Source organism: Cottoperca gobio, chromosome 5 (genome assembly GCF_900634415.1).
Source record: "Cottoperca gobio chromosome 5, fCotGob3.1, whole genome shotgun sequence".
NCBI classification, from domain to species: domain Eukaryota; kingdom Metazoa; phylum Chordata; class Actinopteri; order Perciformes; family Bovichtidae; genus Cottoperca; species Cottoperca gobio.
In genome coordinates, this window is record NC_041359.1 from 13,423,499 (window position 1) to 13,439,452 (window position 15,954).

Below are 15,954 nucleotides of genomic sequence, written 5' to 3' on the forward strand. Positions count from 1 at the left end.
AACTTTCCTAGTTGTCACAGTGTAAAACTGAATCAAACATATGAACTGAAGACTTTAAAAATCTAGTTTGATTTTCCAGGTTTAGCTCTATATTAGACTGCCAATTTGGTGAGTTAGCTATATTTTACTTTGAGGCAAAGATACAGGAGCTATAAAAGTGCTACGCCTTTTCTCACAATTGTCCTCTAAAGTCTTCAGAGAAAACCTCACTGTAAATCTTTGGTTGGGAAAAGGTTCATATCCTACTCCTTTAAGAGAGAGAGAGAGAGAGAGAGCGAGAGCGAGAGAGAGAGAGAGAGAGAGCGAGAGAGAGAGAGAGAGCGAGAGAGAGAGCGAGAGAGAGAGAGAGAGAGAGAGAGAGAGAGCGAGAGAGAGAGAGAGAGATACACAGGAAACATCTGGGAAGAATCAGGGCGTAGCGGAGACGACAAAAAAGCAAAAAAAGCAGAGGATGAAGGCTCAACCACAGGTTACAACCAGGCCCAAGCTCTGCAGAAACCCACAAAATGGATACACACACACACACACACATACACACACACACACGCGCACACACACACACGCACACACACACACACATACATAGGGTCTACTCATGCTATGTATACAAAGTATACAAACATCTCAACACAGTTTACTCTGCTCAGCCCAGGTTTTAGTAGCGGGACTGAGCGGAAGTTAGCAATAATATTTGCATCCTTTAAAATAGAAAAGTCAAAAACCAGAGAAAATACATTGTCATTTACAGATTATTATTGGTATAAATCAAGTAATTGTCCTCGACATACAACACGCAATATAAAAGCTTATGCTTAATATATAAACTTTCGCACCATTTCCAAAACATCTCTTTACACAGCCGATTTAGATCTTTCAGATTTCCACTCTTGCAGAAATAGAAATAGAAAGATAGCACATATTTAACAGTTAACTGACTGCAGAGAAAGAGAACTGAAGAAAATCCTTTGTTATCAAAGCTGGGACAGATCGGATATGGGAATAACCACAACAAGCAGGCAAAGAAAACAACATGAGAACACACACACGCACACACGCTGGAAAGAAAAACACACTACATGCTCTCCCTCCTTTTCTCACACGCACACAATGTAAAACAAGAGGGTAACAATGACTTCACCTGGCTTGGTTGGCCACACACCCACACACACACACAACACACAGACTCCTCCTCTCTCTTATTTTTTCCCCATTTGGCCTTTGGGGAAACGTCCATGAGAACAACTTACTGATGAAGTTCCCAGTAGAAAGCAGCTGCACGTTCTGTGTGCTACAGTACTTACTGCAGCAAACTGCCTAAATTGGATTTTGCTTTTAGCTACTATATCTACAGAATTACAATTCAGAGTAACAACATGAAACAACAAAGGAACATCCAAGCAGCACCAGGTGAACCTGTCGGGTTCATCACAATGTGCCTTAATTATGTGTTATTGGAAATTTACTGAACTAAACAACTAACTATATTGAAAAACAAACCCACACAATGTGGTTACATTGAAAGACAATTAATTCTTAATTTTGATTCACTTCCCAGCTTTACATCTGAGGAAATCAACAAACCCAGTGCCCACTGAGTCACATGTAACCAGGCTGCTGCAAATACACTTTCCTGCAGTCATATTCCCCAATTACAACCCTTGGCTATACAAAACCTTGCTCTGTGACTGGCTTGTATTCTTAAGGAGGAATGAAACAGCTGAGCAAGAGGACTTTTATACTGGCGGGTCTACAACTGCAGCGGCGGGCAGGCGAGCAGGCAGCAGCAAGCTTCCAGCCCGCAGGCTCCAATGGACAGGATAAGGCTTCTTTGTTCAAAACTCCTCCTACTCCTCAGAGAAAATGAGAAAGTATAGCCCCTGCTGCCTGAAAGGAGCCCACACACACACACACACACACACACACACACACACACACACACACACACACACACACACACACACTCGATACTGACATAGAAATCACATCCACATATCTGCCTGCCACTAAGACTGCCACGTTTTCAATCAGACTTTTATATGCAGAATTTACCATGCCATAAACTTTTCTGTATCGCAGTAGTGACTTCACTATTAAAAACACTAAGACGACTGAGAAAAATCTACTCAACCACATTCTTAAATACACAGGCTGTTAACTAAAGCAAAATCCTCTCATTTATCATGCCTGTTAATACTGTCCCTCATTAAAAGAAAAGAAAATAAGCTTCAGTTCAGAAAGTTTTCTTTCTCTCACCACAGCCTGAGCCTTCCCCTGACTTCAGCTTGTTGTGATTGGACAACAAAAAGAAACCTGAGCTTCCTCCTTCATAGCCCCGCCTCAGATCTAAGGTGTCAGGTGCCCGAAAATATTACTGAACTTAAAAAGACAAAAGAAGGCAAACTACAAGCAGCTGGACAAAAGAACACACATTATTTAGCAACGGATGCAGTCAGCACACAGGATAACTGCCATTCAAGCAAAACAGAGATTTTTTCTTTTTTTTTAAAGGAGGAGAATGAACACAAAAGTTCCGAAACATGCAGGAACAGTCAACACTGGGCCGAGCAATCAGTGCAGGCAAAAAACAAGCTACACAGACAGAAGCAGCCAGCAAAATCCAACAGCTAGAATGGTGTCAGATAACCATCGCTGGACATTTGAACTGTGTGTGTGTGTGTGTGTGTGTGTGTGTGTGTGTGTGTGTGTGTGTGTGTGTGTGGAGAGGGGTTGCAGAGGTTCATTTTCTGGTTTTCGGTCGAGCTTCTTTCCCAAAAACCAAGTCCATCATTTTCAGATTAAACCTAATCACCGTTCCTACATTTGACAGATGAGTTAAACGAAGCAGAAAGCTCATGTATGTTAAATAAAAGACAAGTCGACAGTGAAGTACCCTACATTGTTTTTCTATAGATGCTGTTTTTTGCCCCGCTATTTTTAGCTCGACTCTTTCTGTAAAAACAACCCATCATTCTTCACTTTAGTGTAATCACTGTTCTGTGGACAGGCACTACAGTTCAAATGAGGGAAACTTCTGACTGACTGCAGGTTTCAACAAGACCCTAAGCAGTTACCTTCGCCCTCTGAAATAATGCCCTCAGAAAAACCTCAAATTAAATGACAAAAAAATAAAGATGCATTTAGGATGGCCCTGAGGCAAATGTTTTTTTTTTACGTACATCTTGATGAAGCTTTGGAGAAAGCCCTGGAATTAACTTAAGGTTGTGGCAAGTCAACTAGCAATTGACTTTTTCTTGTGTAGAAATTAACCTACAGCACCTAGAGCCAAATGACTTCAAGGTCATAATTAAAGTGAAGATTAAATAAAGAGATTATGGGTTATCACGGGTTATTTCTAGGAAATAATCATGAGCTGTTTGAAAAGTCTTAAACATCACAAACTTTTTAGATCACTTTTACCTTCACAGAACCTGAGTTTAACCCCACAAAATGCTTGCATTTAGAAGCTGTGGCAAGGAGTTGCAACAGCAATTGAAAGCTGATACGACAATAAATCCCATTGTACTTTGGCAGACCGACTTACAAAGTACACAAGTAGGAGCATTTGCTTATCAATGTATGCAGAAGTTAACCGCATCGTGCATGAAACATATCTCACAGAGTGTGGAAAAACAACTGAGACGACAGAATAAAACACCAAGTGGGAAGATGGATTTACTGCCTGGTTAAAGAGTGTAATGTTAATTCTCCCCCCACTGACACATCCATAGCAGAAAACAAGATGACTCTGCACAAATGTCAAGACACACAAGCTAATCCTTTGTTATGTGAGCCCAGACGGTCACAAGATGAAGGAACAAAGACCCTTCCCCCTGTGCCACTAGAAGACTTGATTCAAAAGTCATAGATTTGCTACCTGTAACACAAAACATATCCCTGTCACACAAGCCAGTGAACATTTACAATGTTTGCAATTACTTTTGTCGTGGTGAGACTCACCAGCTAAAAGCCTTTAAAAGAACAGGATCCTCTCAGATTTGTTGGCAACCATTGCTTCACCAATAAAGAAGTGTTTTAGCTACATTTTGAAGTGTTTGGAACATACTAAACATTAACATTATACTTAGTGGATTAAACTGCACGAGTGATTCTGATCATTTGCTACCACTCAGGTTCGCCTTTGCAATTGCTATCAATGTCAGCCGACTACAGCTGCAAACCTTCCTGTTGCTTTTAAAGTCATATAGTGGCGAGCGTTTGATACTCAGAAGATTTATGTCGAGTGTTCCTTCAACAGTGATTTCAACTATTTGCTTAATGTGCAAAAGTGTGTGTACAAGCACGCACACATGATAGTGTGTACTGCATGTTAATCCACACACGCACCTGTGTTTGCACATGCTTAACCACATAAAAACACTACCAGTAACTGTGCTCTACTCTTAATCCAGGGCTTCCAGTATATCCAGCAGATTGTCTACTGTGTTCCATTGTGTCACCTCAAAGCCATGTGGACTGACAAACATAACTGCAATGAAACAAGTGACATAAAAACAGCAGCTGTTAATTCAGAATATTGCTTATATTTTCAGCAACAGGACATATTGAAGAATTAGCAAGGATGCATAACTGCACAGCTCTACCTAACATCTCCTTGACTGTCTCTGCAATAAATAGCAATGGCTGGAGTCCCATGACTGACTCAAGTCAAACCGAGAAAAAGAGAGCTGGGGGGGTGCTCTGACTCCATTGCCCCCGGCCTCAGCAGTCCTTCACAGCCAATCAGCGCTCCAGAATCTCTGGAATCTCTGGAAGGGGAAATGTGGGAACGCTGGAGATGCGAGTAATCTTTCTGTTGTGCAGTCCCTGTTTCCAAGCTTCCAGAGATCTGCGGCTATAAGGAGAACACTGTGGAGACAGCTAAACCTGGCATAGCACCCTGAAGTCCAAACTGGGACTTCTGAGAAAGCCTGCCTGTGCAGTTTCACCAAGCAAGGAAGCCCGCAAAAAACGTGGCCAACAGAAACACTGAAACACAAGTTATATTGATTGAAAGCGGCGAGTTTTGTACGTGTGTTTATATGTAGCTTTTAGGCAACAAGGTGGCCTCTTCAATGTCTGTCTGTGTGTGTGTGTGTGTGTGTGTGTGTGTGTGTGTGTGTGTGTGTGTGTGTGTGTGTGTGTGTGTGAGACAGACAGACAGAAAAGAGCTGCAGTAACAGAAATGGAGATACATATTTTTAACTAGCATGACAGGAAATGAGCATTAATAAAATAACTAAATGTTGTGGTCCTCATGATGGATTTTATTAAATAGTGTGTAAGTGCCTGTTCACTCATGCTACTCAGTGTGTGCACTCACAGCTGTGTCGCAAACAGTCGGCTCATCTTTGCCACATGCTCATTGTCGTCCATGTCGCTGTCCCCCTGGTCCCCGCTCAGCTTCCTCTTGGTGGGGCTGATGGGAGGAGGACCTGTCCTGTGGTTGGAGATGGAGGAGGAAGATGAGGACGACGACGACGAAGAGGAGGATGAGGAAGAGGACAAGGACAGAGACAGGGACTGGAGTCTAGGGTCGCCCCTCAGAGCTGCTTCACCTGTGGGGGGGGGACAAGAGAAGATAAAAGGAGAGGTGGAGAGTTATTAGTGATGTTGAACCTTTATTACAAAGAGTGAGAATTTAAACATCAATGAGGCAGAGATCAGGTGAGCAAACTCTGAAAGATGATAAAAACCAGATCAAATTTGAATTATAGCATCAGCAAAACAACAGTTGACTATACTTTTGATCATTTCAAAAACATGACAGACTATGAACTGACAGTTGTGTCGTTGCTGTCAACTGACGTGCTTTCACTTTTGCGTAGCCTTGGATGTAAATTATGATAATTAGTCAAAATTATGGTATTTTCAAGTAGAAGGCAACTGTTTTATTGCCACTTTAAACAAGCTAACCACAAAAAACTACTTCATGACAGTGTTACTATACATGCTGTGTTCCAGCTCAAACTTTGGGTTGTGTTGACTTAAACAGTTTGCTGAGTGAGGCACAAACCTCTGGCATACACAGGAGGAGTATCTTGGTTAGGAATGTTTTGGAAGAAATAGTTGTGGATGGGTTCTGCATATGTTTCTGTGTGTGGTGTGAACTATTTCTCTCTATGTGTCTGACTCTCTCTGCGAAGCTCCAGTCTTGTCCTGGTACAGGCGGCCTACAGAGTCGTCAGTGAGTGGGAGTAAGAGCAAAAGAGAATCAGGGAAAACTACCACTGGCTCCGTCTCAGCACGGGGACTTTCCACAGCTCGGGCCTCATGTATCTGTCTGACTTTTCCCAAACAAAAACATAAAGCACAGACTAAAACTCCCATTCCTACGTGCAGCTTTCTCCATGACTACTCCTATTCTCAGAGAAAAACTAAAAAAAAACTACTTATTAACACAATCCTTTGCAATGCAACACCAACTGGTTAATCATGTTTCATTTTAAACTGTTTTATATTACAAACACTCACTGCTAATTAGCAGCACAGTAAAGATTTAAAACAATACTGTTGGCATTCATCAATGTTTGACAGTGTATTTGAGCTACGCTTACAAATGACATGACTTACAATTTAGAGAGACAGTGCAAACATTTTCTGAGCCGTCTTTATCGCTATAGGACAACCTATTATATCATCAAGTCATTCAGAAGGCCGTAGTGCGCACACAAACGCACTGAAAAGGCTTTGTACTGTAATGAAATGTGTGCTGTTCCTCCACTCTTCCTCTATGTATGTTTAGTTTTAGCATGGCCTCTCAAACACAGCAGCAACTCCTCCCCTCTCTCGCTCTCTGGCATGTTCCTGCTCGCCCCACTGTGTACCATGGCAACAAGGGTGACATCATTGTTTTTGGCAGGACAGAGGGATGGCAATAAAAGAAGGGAGAGTGTGACACCACACCGTCCAATCAGGATCCAGGGCACATAATAGCTCGTCAAAGGTTTGTCAGTAGTGAAACGCTCAACAAGGGGTGAATCTACGAGTCGTTCTCCAGCGAACAAATGAGACATTTAACCATAGAGTCAAAGACTGTTGACCTACCTGCTGCTCAACATTACCCTCAGTTATCAGCTTGATGTATCTTAAACTATTCCAGCACTTCAATTGTGGATGGGAAGATATCGGATTTTATAGCAGATTTAAAGCAGAACACTCCCAATAAGTTGATTGTGGTGAATTTCCATTAGCAGGTTAAATCGTGAGCATCCTCACATTAATGACTTGAAAACGTTTTCTAGCTCGCTATCATAGTAGCGAGGTGAAAAATAGAGCCCGATTTAAAATATACAGGAAATATCATGCAAGAAAGAACAGACTCACACGATGTATATATTTTTTATTTAACCTCTATTTATGCAGGGGGACCTTGTGAGTTATCGTTAGCTTATTTAGATTTAGACTACCTGCAATTAAGGTTACGATGTTCAGTTTGTTTGTCTACAGGGGTACTTATTGACTCGCAGCTGGGTGTATAGATTTAGCCTACTTAAAAAAAAACAGCTTTTTTTCACGATTATAGAATTTGAATAGTAAAATGTGTGCATTGGTGTAGTAAAAATGTAACAAATGATATTTGAACAGCAGCAGGCAGAATCACAAAATGCCAATGCTCGAAAGGACTTATTTTATCATCCTGTCTATCTATTCTACATTTGTTCAGTACATATGGAACATTGTTACGAGAAAATGCACTTTGCTTTGTTCAACCAGCAGACAGCCAGTTGAAGGCTGAAGCACAGAAGTACAACTCCACTCTCTCCCTTCCCCTCTCTGCTCTCTCAGTTCATTAGGTCCACATGATCAAAGCCTATTTCTCTTGACAGAACTTCAAACAGCTTGGAATCAGGATGAGATTGGATTACAAACAGAGGTGAACCCCTCTATCTCGTTATGTCCCTCTGGCTATTTCCCTCTCTCCTTTCCCCCTTAAGACACTTAAAAAAGGATGAGTCCTAGCATGCCTTCCTCTCTCTGCGAAGTGATTATTTTTGGCTGAGTTCCTCCGTAGCCTGAACTTGGCCCTCTGGGTTGCCTTTATTTCCAAAGTCCGTAGAGGTTTTAGGCTTAAAAAAAAAAAGGACATACAAAAAAGCTCTTCCACAGAAGTTCTTGTCTGCAGAGTTGAACTTTTAAGCCGGATGTTAGATTGGTTTGATCTCTGACAGAGAAAGGAAGGGAGAGCAAGACAGAGACAAAGAAGTGAGAGAAGTTGACAAAAGTACATGGCTTTGACCTTGTTTATTTTTTTACTGCTCAGCAGCAAAAAAGGGACAGTCAGCATTCCCCTGCACCCCTCCCTGTTAGGCCTACAACTGATAGCAGCTTTACAGAAAGAGAAAGGGAGCGCTGGAGAGAGAGAGAGGCAGATGAACGGACGGACAAAGAGATGGACAGAGTGATAAAACATTGCATATAGCACATATCCTCCAACAGCGTCTGTACACACAAGGAGCTAAAAACAATCATTTCCGAAAATAGAATCAACAGCACTGTTAAAGGTGGTTGGGAAATAAAGTGATTTGAAATTAAATGGTAGCAATCATAGTGGTATTGCAGGAGATTGGAGCACTTGTTTACAATGCTGTACATGTAGGCGACTTGGCATTGCTGATTAGCAAATCAATGTTAATGTAATAAATGTGATATACTGGGCGCTGAAGGGTACACAGAGAAAGGTTGAGATTCACAGTTGTGTTTTACACTTCAGGAGGACAACATGGTTAGACTCCAGTCCTACTTTCCTGCCATGCTACTGACATCATACACACTGAAAGCCAGCACCTCAAGGTGAACGGTAATAACTTCATTACTTAATTCCAGAACTGGCTCCCCTTCAAAACCGATTTACAATATGCAAACCACATCTATTTATCTATCCAGGACCGCAACGCAACAAGGCAATGCTAGATGTTGTTTTTTCTAAACCCAGAATCGAGATGCGTTTTTTTTGCAGATGAAATGTACACACATATACACACACATGATGGTTTTATGTCGCACACACAGCAGCCCGGACAGTAACCGTGTGTCCCAATTGTAACCTGCGTCCGACTATTGCGCCGCATCATGTAACATCGGACGCTCTCTGTCCACACTGTTACATCACGTGAACAAACCGTGTACCTATCAGCTGTGTGTGCGAGATCAGATTTAAATGATGGATCCTACGTTTGTACTTAAACAGAAAACACACATTTCATATTGTGATATCTCCTGAAAATTACATACAATATAGCCAACAGCAAGTATGATGTTAGTAGCAACTTTCAGCTCCCTGGCGATCTCCCTCCAGCCAGCTGTGTAACGCCAAAGCCAGTGTGTATATATGTATATGTATATATGTTTATGTATATATATATATATATATATCCTATGTGTGCATTTGACGGGGAATGTATTTTGAGAGTATGTGTTCATGCAAACAATAACAATAACAACAATAAGTCAGCACACCCACAATATCACAAAGCTCCTGCAACCCCCTTCTTGGTTCGACATGTTTGAACATGAAGGGATTTTCTTTCATTTTTTTTACTGGTTGACTATTTTCCCTCTTATTTTATCTTTGTTTTCTTATCATGAGGCACATGATGGAGTCAGATTTTAGCTCAGTCAGCTAAAAAACAATACAAAACAAACAATAGATGGGCTAACCCTGCAGATATGTGCTTTCCAAAGATATAAATTAAGCATTGTGTCTTACGTACAAGAGACACCCAGAGGATATACAAGTATAAAAATACTTATGGAAAGTAGTCCCCTCCCCTCTTCACAACCGGTAATTTCTTCACTGAGATAGACAGGATGAAACCTGAGAAATTAAGCTCTGCAGTGACACAGAGAACCTTTCTGATTGGCTTCAATCCCAGCCTAGGGGTAGTCGTATCTGCTTCACCATCACTGAAGAGTGAGCTTTACTGTCACTGAAATTCCACATGGCATGTGTGCCCAAACCCCTGAGCAGAACTTCAGAAGTCACATGCCTTAAAGCAAGAATTTTGTCAAACAGGAATTACAGCAACAAAATGCTCTTGTTTCCCACAAAGGGTTAGAAACAGACAAAAGTACAACTCTGTTGTCAGAGATCATAATCACAAAATAATATGTTCCCTCTACCTGCTCTGATAAAATGGAACTCGGCCATCTGCCAAACTGCCTCTCTGACCCTCTCTGCAAATCTGCAAAATGTGTTTCAGTCGTACAGTCTTAATAGGAGTGCTATTAAGAGATTATTATAGGTTGCATGTAGAGAGGAGATGCTAACTATGGCGCAGCAGCAGGGGAAAAGCAGGCTAAGGGGGAGAGCCGAAATTAAAAGAAAGCCTGCTGATAATTTCTCAGGAAAATGTTTTCCTTTGTGTTGCTGTATAAATCAACCTGGGATGGCATTCTTAAATGCATCTTCTGCTTGTCACTTGGGAATGTATTTGAGATTTTAAAGACATCATTTATTGCAGTTAATATCAAAATCTGACAATTTTAAAGTGGACTTTTCTTATGTTCAATGCTGGAGTTGATTCTGTATATTGCAGTAGAAATCAGGGGCAGAGGAAGGAACTTGAATTTAGCCCCCGGAAAGACAGGATGATATTACAACGCCTGACATGTGAGCACTAACTGCAGAGCCCAGGACAGGAGTTACACTACTCCAAAGTCAGTCACTTTGCTGATATATGTAGGAGCTCCTGCTCTGTGCGGTCATGACAACATGAAATCCTACACTGCTCATACTAGAAAATAACTTGTAGTCCACACTGACAAGTGAAGATAAATCCCAGCACTTGTCAAAAAAAAAAACACCACTGGGTTAAATCACTAAACAACACACAATTTGATTCAACTAAAGGCAGACATGTAACCACAAATGTAGAAATGTAAGTGGTAATAGAGAGCAGAAAGTCAGAATAACTGAGCAACTAGTAATACGGAGTGAGTCAGTCATAGAGCAGCACAGCCATGAAATTCACACACTTGCAGTCTCAATCATTAGCCAGGTCTTCCTTTTGAGAAGCGGTCAATAACTCAGAAAATGATAACACGGGCTTATAAACACACTTCCAGCTTTTCAGATAACAAGCAAATAGTTACACAGCGGTTAATAGTGTAATTTAAAGCTAAAGTAAACAACGTTGCTAACGGTTAACACGTTTCATGGAGAACAAATACTTACGGTGGCATCAAGTTCAAACCTTTGAAATGTTATAACCCGAGTCGATATTCATAAGTCGTGTAGAAATGAAATGATTCAACATGTGTTGAAAGCTACAACAACTTGCTCGCAACTAACGTTAAAGCTAGCTAAAGTAAGTTGAGTGAAAACTTCGACCAACAACGTCGCGAGCGTTAACTCGGTAACGGCACCGCCGAGGTTTTAGAAACAAACAGCCCAAACCCGTCACTTCACTTTACCTTCGTAGCAGAGAATGCCAATGTTGTTGTTCATTTTGTCCAGGTACTGGTAGTTCAACAGGTCCATTTTCGTTAGTAGCATTTATCGAGTTTGTACCACAAAAAAGACCAGCTTCTTCTTCTTCTTCTTCTTCTTCTTCTTCTTCTCCTCTCAAGCGACGGTCAAACAGCTAAAGGCCCAGCCTCCAACTTTAGTAAAAAAAAAAAACTTTAATAAGATAAACCCCCACAGAGAGGATTGACACCGAGTTTATGATACTTGTTTTTGAAATATGTGTATATTTATCGCGGTGATAAAGAGCAAAAAAAACAGTAGCGTCAGTTCTCCTCACAGCCAGCTGTAAGTCGACTGCACTGACACGCAGGCTATGCTTGGTATGACTCCTATGCTGCAGCAGTGGTTTCCTCTGTAGCTGAGAGGGGCGCACTGGGCATGCTCGCCAAATCCCTGGAGCGCCTCAAATATCAGGGATGTTCTACGCACAAGATCAGCCTCTCCAAACACATCCAGAGACCCTGCAGTAATCCCATATTACATTTTTGGGGAGGTATAAAGATAGAAATGTATAACAAGTAACAATGGTGTAGTTTGTGCCACATAATATTAAAAATGCACAAGATAGTTGAGGTATATATGGGAATATAGAAGTGACTGAGGAGACTAGAAAGTGCAATAAAGTATTTTAAGATCGCTATAACCTTATCATAAAGTGAGTCCCTGCAGAAATATAAGGCTATAGTGAAGCCATAAAGTTGAATAAATCAGTGTAAACGTGTCTGTATGGGAATAATGCAGTGATTGTTTATAGATATAGAAACATGGAGGTGAGAAAAATAAAAAGGACAGATCAAATGAGAAGGAAAAACATAAAAGTGACGAGAAGGACAAAGACATAAAAAGTATTTACAATGATGGTGCTTTCCCATCAATCTACATTGTTTGTGTTATGTGTCAGGCTTGCAAGTGAACAGAATATAATACAATAGATTAAGGATGTTTCTTTGTACCTAGATTACCCATCTGGTAGGTATATGGACATAATATCAGCCCATATGTAAAAAAGAACATCTATGCCTATATATGCTATGTGCAATATGACAACACTATGTTTAAACTGCCTATAGTAGTTTTATATATATGGAGAGAAAACTTCTATGATGATCAGTAGAGTCTCCTCAGTGGTTCTCTCCTGCCCCCTGGTGCTTAACATGGGCTATGCCCAGGTCTTCCATACAGGAGACTGCCAAACAGGAGGCAAGTGGGATGAAAAGAGGACATAGGTATCATCATCATAGATGCATAGAATGTGAATACTGTAATCATTTTACATGGTTTGTGTGGAAATTTGCCATGTGCATGTTTTCGTGGGACACATAGAAGACACAGAACGAGAAATGAGAGGCATCATAACACGCTCAGACAACATACTAAATACCTGCAAAGTCACTGCAAACTCAGTAGGTTAAGACCCAGCTTTAAAGTCGAAATATTATGTATTCTCAAAGCAATATAAATAACTCAGAAGGAAATAAAATGTAAAAAGAAAAAACTGTATTGCCTTACCTTCATACAATCTTGCACCCCCAGCCTTTTGCCTTATATGCAACAAGAAAAAACAGCTAGAGATATAATAAATTATGAGAAACATAAAAGAGGAGATAAAGCTTTCCGGTAGCTGGATTTATTTTTTTAATTCCCGGGCTCCATGCAGGTTAAAAGCACTGTATATTATAAAGTAACAGCAAAGTTATGGCTGCTTGGCTGACCTGTCTCTCACTAAAACAGGCCTCTCCTAACTTCTAACACGGCTCAAAACAGACTAATTATGCAGAGGACTTTACAATACGTCTCTTATCCTCTCACACAAGCCACACCGACAAAACAAACGCAGATAGTATGAAGGCATCCACACAAACACACCCATACATCTAACCTACCCTACCTAACCCTTTCCATCCAAACACCTCCCCCTTTCTTTCTCATACACTCACAAGCACACAAATACACACAAAAGGCCTCACTCCTCCTCCCCCCCTGGCCTCCCCCACTAACTAACGGTGGCTCAGAACTAAGGAACATGGCTCTTGTCTCATTGGATAGCCATTGTTTCCAGTTACACACACACACACACACACACACACACACACACACACACGCACATGCACACGCACACACGGTTCAGTACAGACAGAGAGTCCATTCACTGTGACTGCTTCTACTACAGCTGGTGCTGCAGGTTACAACTAATAACTCAGAGCAGTGCATCTAACAAGTAAGAGGCCAAAGCTGAAACTGTACTGCATTGTATGCGACAACATACAGAAAGTTGTGGAAGAAGGTCAAATTACATTGCTGAAAGGCTTTATGAAGTTCTGCATTGTTCATTGTCACAACTTTTCAGGAAGTATAAAACCACAAAGCTCTGTTAAGACAGCTCAACTGGTTCAGGTGGCAAGCATTGTGCATCCATGCACACACACTCATATGTCACTTGAAACATCATTCGTCAAAAGCCACTAATTTCACTGGAGTGGAGGACGAAAGGACAGATAATGATGTGAGATTTTTCTCAAACTTGACTTAAAAACATAACAAAGTACAAAGAAGAGATAGATATCTGCTTTACTTACACAAAACTGTGCAAATAAAAAGTGTTTTCTCACAGGAGAAAGTTTAATATTGGTTTACAGTTATGGTGTGTTACAATTATAAATCATATATATATATATATATATATATATATATATATATATATATATATATATATAATAAAAATTAAATCAACCTTTATTTTAACCAGGTTAACAGACCTAAAAGTTACAGACCAAAAGTTAGGAGGTGACATCTTCACCTTTTAACGTAGGATCATCCATTCCTTTACGAATGTCATTAGTAAATAGGGTGCAATTAAAATGTTTTTAAGAGGTAAACAATGTAAACTCAAGCAACTTTTCGAAGTTTCTAAAACTGACTAAAGCTGTGATGATACAAAATTCCTCAGGAGTGAACGAACTTTGACCCTAACCGTCTATATAAAGATACTAATAATGCCATCAAAAATAAAAAGAGACCATGCAATAGTTACATTGTAAATTAAAGTGAACATTCCCATTAAAAATAAAAACAAATGTATCAAAAATACTCTACAAAGTGCTTCCTGTTAAGTGACGCTTACTTTTAGGAACCTTTGTACGTCAGTGTAGCTGATTATGCATAATTTCCCTATGGCTACATGGGCTTCAATGTACTAATTTGTCTTGCAATTATCACAAATACTTGACTTCAAATGTACTTTAAAAAGGGAAACAGTGTCTAACACAGTCTCTTTGTTCTGGCTTGGCATGCTGTAAGGAGATTAATGGTTACACAACAAGTTGGTGAACTTCCACCTTTTTTCCCCATAGGGACAAGTTTTTACACATACTGTTGTAATAACCTTTTCTCCTCACTGTTTCCCCAACTTGCCTTTTTCAGCATGACTCAGCAGTCAAGAGCTCACTGTGGGGGTGATGACCTATAGTGATGCCAGCTATAAAAAGGCAGGCAGGCAGGCTGGGGCATTGCTGCTGTTAGACAGACTTGAGTATCCACGTAATTGAATGCAAACCTTTGTGGAAAAGTGTCACTGGCTCACTAAATCTCATTTTACCAATAACCTAGAATGGGACTCGGATGGTTCCATTTCCCGAGTTGGGAAGTCGTTCTTGCAACTTCGGTGTGTTTATGAGCTGTAAGAAGTCTTTTAAAACAAACATGGACGCTAAAGAGAAGATGTATTTTGTATTTTATTGCTCAGAGCTTTTAAAACAAAGAGTGGATATCTGTTTCTGAGTTCTTGTTTTGACTTGAGGGGATGTTAAAGTGGATTTTCCAGTCGGGAACAATTTTTTTCGCTATTCTGAAACCACATGAATGCAGCACAAATCTTACAATGTTAACGGAAGTGAAAAATAATGCGTGTATCCGCCTTGTGATTCAAATCCAATCCTAAATGAAATGGGTTCCTCATTGGCCCATGCTACACCTTTTCCATCAATGAAAATCGGGGCAGTAGTTTTTTTTTCCATAATCCTGCTGACAGACAAACAAACCGAGCCAAAAACACTGCAATCTTGGCGGAGGTTGTAATTCTACTACTACAGACATGAGCTGGTTTATGATATTCTCTGTCCTTACAAAATAAATTCTGCTTAGATTTGGACCTCGTTAGTCAGGTTGGATTTCTACTCTGAAGCACTTAAGTTTAATTTAGTTTCAAACTGAATAAAGGGTCTATCAATGCACCCACCCATTCATCCATCTTTCATTTAGCGGTGTGGATATAGAACTGGCCTCCATCTCCAGCAGAGAATTCTTGCCTTCCTGTCATTATCCCCCTTACTTCCTGCCTGTCTATTTATTTATCTAATCTATCATGCCAAGGCGCTACCACACCTACTTAATCTCCTGCAGTGTTGTGTGTCTCCCTGAACAGGTCTGGGCTTCTCCAGGGAGTGGGTGCGTCTCGATAACAACACTGCACAGGCCAGGTGGTGATTCAT

The 15,954-nt window shown here is 40.6% G+C and overlaps 1 protein-coding gene across 2 annotated transcripts in view; it reads right to left on the reverse strand.

Annotated features, from left to right (window-relative positions):
• Positions 1-15,954, reverse strand: part of vgll4b (vestigial-like family member 4b) — a 41,168-nt gene that overhangs the window by 10,134 nt on the left and 15,080 nt on the right. Inside the window, exons 1-2 of one of the 2 annotated variants that reach the window (XM_029431840.1) lie at positions 11,413-11,773; positions 5,321-5,555 (exon numbers count right to left, since the gene is read on the reverse strand). In XM_029431840.1, the coding sequence (XP_029287700.1) occupies positions 5,321-5,555; positions 11,413-11,494 (317 nt within the window). In that variant the 5' untranslated portion in view covers positions 11,495-11,773. Of the gene's footprint in view, positions 1-5,320; positions 5,556-11,412; positions 11,774-15,954 lie in introns of those variants that run through there. The other variant, XM_029431841.1, reaches the window with a different exon arrangement.